This window comes from Lynx canadensis, chromosome E3 (genome assembly GCF_007474595.2).
Source record: "Lynx canadensis isolate LIC74 chromosome E3, mLynCan4.pri.v2, whole genome shotgun sequence".
NCBI lineage: Eukaryota > Metazoa > Chordata > Mammalia > Carnivora > Felidae > Lynx > Lynx canadensis.
In genome coordinates this window covers 22644009-22652226 of record NC_044318.1, presented here as the reverse complement: position 1 = coordinate 22652226, position 8218 = coordinate 22644009, and the positions used below count along the sequence as shown (strand labels likewise).

The following is an 8218-nucleotide window of genomic DNA, read 5'->3' as shown; positions in this document are numbered from 1 at the left end:
GTAGTTGAGAGATTAACAAATAAACAAGCATATTTGGGAATTGGGGCAAACGCTGGGAAAAAAAAATAAAACGGGTGTGAAATCAAAGGTACCTGGAGGGTCAGGGAAGGCCTCCTTGAGGAAATAACATTTGATCTGAGGCCTGAGGGATAAAAAGGAGCCAGTGAAGTGAAAAGCTGAGGAGCGATCAGGAAGGAAAGCAGCAGGTGCAAAGACTTTGTTTGGAGCGAGGGACAGAGTAGTAGAGGGTTGAGATGGGAAATGGAGGCAGGTGCAGCCTCACTCAGACTTTGGAGGCCATGGTGTGGAGTGTTTATTTTGGTGTGGAGTGTTTATTTTAGGTAGAGGAAACACCACTACAGTGTTCTTTTTTTAGATGTAAGTTTATTTATTTGGGGAGACAGCGAGCGCAGGGGAGGGGCAGAGAGAGAGAGGATCCCAAAGCAGGCTCTGCACTGTCAGCGCAGAGTCAGACGCGAGGCTCGAACCCATGAACCGTGAGATCACAGCCTGAGCTGAAATCAAGAGTCAGATGTTTACCCGAGCCGACTGAGCCGCCCCGTCCCTATGGTGTCCTAAGCGGGAAAGTGCAGGGGAGGCAGCTGGAGAGCTAGTGAGGAGCTAGCGAACAGAGCCTCCTCACCTTCTCGATTCCCCAATGCCCCACTCTTCCCCCTCCTAGCCACCCCAACCCGACCAAAGGGAAGTGGGGCCCTACCAGCTGGAAGGTCCCCTGGGGTTCGCCTGAAGCAAACAGGAAGCTGCCGCCCAGCAAGACGAGCCTGGGAACTGGCAACTGAGAAAGCAGGTCTCCTGGGTCCCTGGCCCCTTTCCCTGAGCGACTGCAGAGTGAAAGTGGAGACACAGCCACGTATGCAGAGAGACAGATAGCTGGAGGAAGAGGAAAGGAGGGGAGAGACGGGGTGGGAGTGGGGGCAGAAGAACAGATTTATTAAGAGTTAGGATTCCCGAGTTCTAGGGCTCCCTGTGTGATCTCAGGCAACACCCTGCCCTTTGGGGGCCTCAATTTCCCCATTTCTAAATGGGTTCCTTCCATAGCTGAAGCAGGCAGGGGCTTCCCAAGTTCTTCCCCAGGAAGCAAAGGGGCACTGATCACCAGTCATCTCTCAGGACTGCTGTGTGGGAGCTGCAGTAGCAACCTGGCACTCGCCCTTGGCCGCTGGCTGATGCGGTCTCTCACTAACTGAGGGCCTACTATGCGCCAGGCGAAAAATGCTGCACGCATGCTGTCCTGTTGCCTCTTCACAAACGGGATTTTCATCGTGCTATCACTGTCCCCAGTTTACGGAGAAAGAAACTAAAGCTTAGATGAATGAAGGAACTTAGCCAAGCGGTAGACGGGGAGGATTCAAAGTCAAGTCTGCCAGATCCCAAAGTATGTGTGACGGGCCAGCTGTACAGAGTGGGAAGGAGGCCCAAGGCGTGTCGGCTGAATGAATGAATGAATGGGGTATGTGTGTGAAGGGAAATGATTTAGAGCCTGAGGTTGAAGGAGGGAGGGGGAGAAGGAGGGAGCCCCTAAAACTGGAGCCACTTAATTCAACAAATATTTATTGGGTGCCGGCGATGTGCCAAGACTGTCCCAGGGCACTGCGCATTCAGTGGTGAGCAGGACCAAGTCTCTGCCTTGAGGGCTTATACTCTAGTGGGAGGAACAGAAAGGGATACACAAATAAGCTCATTTCACATGGTGCGAGGTGTCGGGATGAAAATAAGTGTGTCAGGGTAGAGACAGGTTTTGTGGGTCCGGAGGGGTGCCAAGGGAAGGGGACTGGAGGCGTGACCACCCCTTCCTCCCCGGGGGGTGTGGGGGGGAACTGCCTGCCCGCCTGCCCGCCCCCACAGACACTCATGGTTCAGTGCCCCCCAGGCCCCCACCTGCCCCCAGCATCCACCGCGCGGCCAAGCTGGGTGCCCCGGGGAGTCTGGCCGCCATGCCACCTCCTCTTCTCCTCTTCTTCCTCCTCTTCCTCACCCCTGAGGGAGTCAGGCCCCAGAAAACACTGCTGGTGGAGGCTAAAGGTACGTCCAAAGGGTACAGACGGAAGGAGTTGGGGCTGGAAACTTGGGTCTGCCGGGGTGCCCTTGACCAAGTAACTATCCTCTCTGGGCCTTCATTTTATTAGCTGTAAAACTCAGAGAGGGGTCGGAAGGACTCTGAGCTCATCCACTTCCAGCTTGTGGGTTCGCTGGGTTATCACCCAGTGCGAGGAATGAAGGGGGCTAAGAGTTCCTCTCTATCTCTCTCTCTCTCTCTCTCTCCTCAGAGGGAGACAAAGCTGAGCTGCCATGCCTCAAAGGTCCCTCAGATGGTCCCCCTGAGCAGCAGGCCTGGTTTCAGGGGGCTCAGTCAGAGCTGGACCCAGGTTCACAAGGCCTGGGCATCCAGAAGGGGCCCCTGGGCCTCCAGCTCCTCATCTTCAACGTCTCTGACCAGATGGGGGGCTTCTACGTGTGCCAGCTGGGGCCCCCTTCTGAGCAGGCCTGGCAGTCTGGCTGGACAGTCAGCGTGGAGGGCAGCGGTGAGGTCTGGGCTAGGGCAGGGAGGGGTGGATGAGAAGAGGGAGGCCCCACGGATGGAGGATGGTCCGGCAGTGAAGACAGATTTGCAGGGAGGGGTCGGAGGGTCTGCGGGACAGGCACGCAGCTAGTTTTAGGTGGCTCCTAAAAACTCCTGTGGCTTCGTGACTTCCACCCTGAGCTGTTCCAGATGTCTTTCACTCTTGTCTGTCTCTGAGTTCCGTTTCTCTCTCTGGCTCTCTCTGGGTCTTTGTCCCTCTCTGTCTCTCTTCCTCTCCTGGATGTGTCTGTATCTGGTTCTGGGTCTTTTCCCAGGGGAGCTGTTCCGCTGGAATGCTTCATACCTAAATGACCCAGGCTGTGGCCTGGGGAACAGGTCCTCAGAGGGCCCCAAGCCCCCTTCTGGTTACCCCACAAGCTCCCAGCTGTACGTGTGGGCCAAAGGCCACCCTGAGATCTGGGAGACAGACCCTGAATGTGCCTCGCCCAGCGGCGGTCTGAACCAGAGCTTCAACCAAGGTAAGGTGCTGGGGAGATGCCAGGGAGTGGGGGTGCCAGGGAGGCGGGATGGTGATGGGGACCGGAGGGTTTGCAGGGAGGAGACCCCAAGGATTACACTTTCCTAGCCTTGGCTCTCCCTGCCCCAGACGTCACCGTGGCCCCTGGCTCCACATTCTGGCTGCCCTGTGAGGTGCCCCCTGCCTCCGTGGCCAGAGGCCCCGTCTCCTGGACCCTCGTGCGCCCCAAGAAGCATAACATCTCATTGCTGCACTTAAACCTGAGGGAGGATGCCCCGGTCAGAGAGATGTGGGTCCTAGACACCCTCAGGGGAGGGGCTGTTCTGTTGCTGCCCCAGGCGACCGCTCAAGATGCTGGCACCTATCATTGTTACCATGGCAACATGACCATCGAGATGCAGCTGAAGGTCACTGCCCAGTCAGGTAGAGTTTCTCCCAATTGTGGGGCACCCGTGTGGGGCTACCGGGAAGAACTGGAAGCCAGTCAACCTTGGCGCCCCAACCTGAGAGCTAGTACCAGGCTCTTCCCAAACCCCAGCTTCCATACTGAACACTGATTCCATCTCCGTCCTCCCTTGTTTCCAAATCACGACTTTTCTGGGTCTTCTCTTCCTACTGGTTGCTCCTTCCCATAAGCTTTGACAGGGTCCTCCTTCCTCCCCAATCCTCACCGTTGGAGCTCTGAGGCCTCTTCTTACACCGTCAGCACCCTCTCGTCCTGGTCTACCCATTCTTCCTGTTTGCCCTCCTCTACTCCCATGGGTCCTTAGGCCACCGTGCCTTAGTGACTCGATTCTGGGCTCCATACACCTCACACCCAGCCATTTCCTGGAACTGCCATTTGATGTTCCATAGACACTGCAGGCTCAAAAGACACAAAGCCAAACCCCACATCTTCCTGGAGTGTAGTCTTTTGGGTGTCCCTGTGTAAGTGAAGGGCACTACCACCTGCCCACAGGCCAAAGCCAGGAACCTGGGTATCTTTCCTTTTCCTCACCCATCCATCAACCCAGTCACAAGTGCTCTGCCCATTCTGTCCCCCTTAATACAATCCTCCTGTGGTACCCCAACCACAGTTCTCAAACTCAGCCTCAACTTTCACTCCCATCACACTGTGGCTTCCCACCTCTAACCCTGTGAACTTGACTCTGTCCTTCACTTTGAAAATGACTGTCCTTAACATGCTCCCCTTAATCCTAACATAGAGTCTAACTATAGTCATGGTTTGTTCAATAGATACTGCCCCAGGCCCCATGTCAGGCTCTGGGGCACAGTCTGTGACCTCAGAGGGAGGGAGAAGAGCTCTCCTTGTAGCTTGTGATTTTGAGGACCTGTGTCTTGCTCATGTTCCCAAGATTTACGGTCCTTTGAGGTCCCGGGGCTGGGAGGCAGGATGCCAGCCTGGGGCCCTCGTCTCATACCTGCTTCTCCCTATCAGTAAGACACTGGCTGCTGGAGGCTGGTGGCTGGAAAGTCCCCGTTGTGCCATTACTTTATCTGATCATCTGCCTGGGTTCCCTGGTGAGCTTTGTTCATCTTCGAAGAGGTGAGTCGTGTCCCCCAGCCCATCTGCCTAACCCACCCCATCTTCCTCAGGACAGCCAACACTGGCCAGTCTGACAACCAACCATCTTTCTCCCCTCGCAGACCTTCCCCACAGGCCTCCGGTCCTGTCCCCAACTCCTCTAACCGCCCTCCAAAGTTACCGGGCCCCTTGGATTTTGAAGTCCCATCCCCTCCATGGACCCAAGTGGCCTCCCCGGTGCCCCGCAAAACTTCACCCTGCCTCCTCTGATCACTCCTCTTAACTCCCACCAGCCCTGATCCTCAGGAAGAAAAGAAAGCGAATGACCGATCCCACCAGAAGGTAACGATGCGAGCGCACCCGCAGTCTCCCATTCCTGCACTTTTGCTTTATGCTTTGCACTTACGGTTTCCTCTGCTCAGCACGTCTTTCCCCCTTCTCTACCGTTGAAATACTGCCCAAGCTTCAGAGCCCAGCTCCAAAGCTACCTCCTCTGTGAAGACCTCCTTGGAGTGATCCCAAACCCCTCAATAGGCTGTGCCAGAACACAGGAGCTAAACACAAGTGGCTACATCTTATCTTCCAAGGGCCTGGCCTCACTGTGCAACTCCTCTTCCTTCGCCAGGTTCTTCAAAGTGACGCCTTCCCCGGGAAGCGGGGCCCAGAATCAGTACGGGAACGTGCTCTCCCTTCCCACGCCCACCTCTGGGACGGGTAGGAGGCACCGCCCGCTCTCTGACTCCAAGCTAGAACCCCACCCATTTTCCCCGGTCACTCCAATCCCCTGAGGGCCCTGCCTTCCCGAGCCCCGAGCACCGCCTTCAGGAAAAAGCCCGCCCCCGGGCGCGGGGTCCCGCCCAGATTGGAGCCCCGCCCCTAGCGCCGTGGCGGTACCCCAGGGCTAATAGCCCCGCCCCCAGGACGCGGGCCCCGAGGTCCAGTTCCGAGAGCCGCACCTCCCCGGAGACGTAGGCCACGCCCCCAGCTGGCACAGCCTCCAGTGCCCCGCCGAGCCCGCAGCTTCCTCTCCTTTGCCCAGCCTCGCAGACCCTTCGCCTTGACCGCCCTCATCTCTTTTCTCCCGCCCCGTTACAACGTTCCTCCCGCCAGGACGCGCCCTAAGGTGGGCTGCAGGCCTGGGGGCCGCCGTCCAGTCGTACGGAAACCCGCGCAGCGACGTACAGGAGGTCGGAGCCGCGGGGCCCCGGAGCCCGCCACCGGCAGGTGATTGCGGGGCTGGGCAGGGGTCCCCACGTGGAGCGTGTGGGAGCGGTCTGTGTCAGGAAGAGTGGACTGGGGCCTGGAGGGGGGGGGGCGGGGGCTGTGACTCGGTTCCCACTTGTGTCCCCAAACCCCAGGCCCAGAAGAAGAGGAAGGGGAAGCCTATGAGGAGCCGGACAGTGAGGAGGGCTCCGAGTTCTACGAGAATGACTCCAACCTCGGGCAGGACCAACTCTCCCAGGGTAAGACTGCGCTCCCCGCGGCTGCCCCCACCTTCTCAGCGGCGGGCTCTGGGCCCTCGCTGGACCTCCTTTCTTCTCCACCAGATGGCAGCGGCTATGAGAACCCTGAGGACGACGCCTTGGGTCCCGGGGATGAAGACTCCTTCTCCAGCGGTCAGTTGGGGTCCTTGCGGGAACTCAGCGACTTGGGAGGACCCAGAGGGCTGTGGCGCCCCTACAGGGCAGGAGTGGTCTCAGGAGTTCTCTTTTTTTCCTGCAGCAGCCGAGTCTTATGAGAATGAGGATGAAGAGCTGGCCCAGCCAGTCGCCAGGACAGCAGGTATGTGTGAGGATGGTCAGGGTAATGTGGGTGTGTGTGGGGGGGGGGGGGGGGCCTGGAGGCCAGCAGGAATAACTTCCTTCTTCCTTCTCTAGACTTCCTGAGCCCCCATGGGTCTGCCTGGGATCCCAGCAGGGAGGCAACCTCTCTTGGTGAGAAATGGCTAGGGACCCTCCTGCCTTGCCCAGATTAGGTTGACCTGGCCTCAGCGCTGACTCCACACTCAACCTTGACCTTGACTCCGACCCCAGGCCTACTCCTGGTCTTAGATGGACTCCTAACCTTAACCTCCACCCCAATCCTGATCCCAGTATTTACCCCATCCCCAAATGTGAACATCAGCTCTGATCCCAATCCGATTCCAGCCTGGATTTTGACCTCCACCTCACTGCAGCCCCAGCGCAAATGGCAGCTTTGACCCCAGTTGTCTCTACAACCTCCTCGTGACTGTGACTCTGACTTTGACTTCTTCCGGTTGGGTTCTCGACATGGATTATAATCTAATCCATACCTGACTGTAATCACTCCTTCCTAGTACCCACGGATCAAGCCTTCCACTTCCTCTGCCTCTCAGATTCCCTCTGTATGTCAGGCCACACTTCCCTTCCCCAAGCCCCCAGCATGGCGCTAGGCCTCCCAACTCTCCTGCCCACGCAGGGTCCCAGTCCTACGAGGATATGAGAGGGATCCTGTATGCAGCCCCCCAGCTCCGCTCCCTTCGGGCCCAGCCGGGTCCTAATCATGAGGAAGGTGGGTGCTTCTCCTGCTGTCCCTGCTGTCCTCTGAGACTTACCCCCTCCCAGTCTACTCTGTCTCCACCTGTACTTTACTCCTCCCGGTCCTAATCAGATGCAGACTCTTATGAGAACATGGACAATCCCAATGGGCCAGAACCAGCATGGGGAGGAGGGGGCCGCATGGGCACCTGGAGCACTAGGTGATTCCTTCCAGGTGAGCTGGGAAATGCCCTCTAAGGAAGGGGGAGAAAGTGGGGGAGGAGTAGGGGTGGATGTGGTTCTCGGGGAGGGAGAGGGGAAAGGTTTCCCGAGGCCTGGGGTTCAGGGGAAGGGCTCCTGGAACCTCCTCGTCACCATTTCTTCTACATAGCCTGGGCCTCCTTAGGCCCCCGAGATCCACACTGGATTCTGAAATCTGGGACCCCAAGCAGACAGTGTCGACTTCTGGAGCAGCGTTGACTCGGATGTGTATATCTGTGTGTGTGAGCGTGCACGCGCGCGCGCGTGTGTGTGTGTGTGTGTGTGTGTACCAATGAAACTTTGGCTCCCTTTACTTACTCCAAATAAATTCAGTGACTTCTTCTAATCCTATGCCGTAAATGCCCTTGTATGGGAGGGGGAGGGAAGGTGACGATGTGTGTACTCCCCTCTCGAATCCAGCAGAGGACGGAGAGCTGCATCCTGGGTACGATGGGGCCTTTTCCCTCCTGTGATTTGGCCTGCATCTGTTGCCCTCACTTGCCTGCCGCTCTCTTCATCGAGTTGTTTAGCCCCCATTTATTCAGCAGCTGGGGGTGCCCAGTGAAGAGAAAGCCATCCAGGAGTTGGCAGTCATCACTGGCATGTACTGAGCATCTCCTGGGGTGCCCGGGTGGCTCAGTTGGTTAAGCGTCAACTTCGGCTCAGGTCATGATCTCATGGTTCCTGAGTTTGAGCCCCACACTGGGCTCTGAGCTGACAGTTGGAGCCTACTTCAGATCCTGTCTCCCTCTCTCTCTGACCCTCCCCTGACCGCACGCACGCTCTCTCTCTCAAAAATAAATAAACATAAAAAAAAAATTTACTGAGCATCTCCTACGTTCCAACACCAGTTAACTCATTTAATCTTTAAAAGT

General features: G+C 57.2%; 1 protein-coding gene across 6 annotated transcripts; it reads left to right on the top strand.

Annotated features, from left to right (window-relative positions):
- Positions 1–1910: 1910 nt before the first annotated feature.
- Positions 1911–7689, top strand: CD19 (CD19 molecule). 6 transcript variants are annotated; one of them, XM_030301151.1, is made up of 15 exons: positions 1913–2043; positions 2289–2543; positions 2857–3060; positions 3168–3482; positions 4498–4605; positions 4878–4926; positions 5210–5298; positions 5695–5808; positions 5943–6047; positions 6132–6200; positions 6310–6366; positions 6462–6518; positions 7024–7116; positions 7216–7317; positions 7474–7689. In XM_030301151.1, exons 1-14 carry the CDS (start codon positions 1956–1958, stop codon positions 7305–7307), a joined length of 1695 nt encoding a protein of 564 aa, XP_030157011.1. In that variant the 5' UTR covers positions 1913–1955; the 3' UTR covers positions 7308–7317; positions 7474–7689. The 6 variants fall into 6 exon arrangements, 5 of the variants coding, with proteins under 5 accessions (XP_030157014.1, XP_030157011.1, XP_030157013.1 ...); XM_030301153.1 differs by having other exon boundaries at positions 1915–2043; positions 3189–3482; XM_030301150.1 differs by having other exon boundaries at positions 1915–2043; positions 6307–6366.
- The last annotated feature ends 529 nt before the right edge of the window (positions 7690–8218 follow it).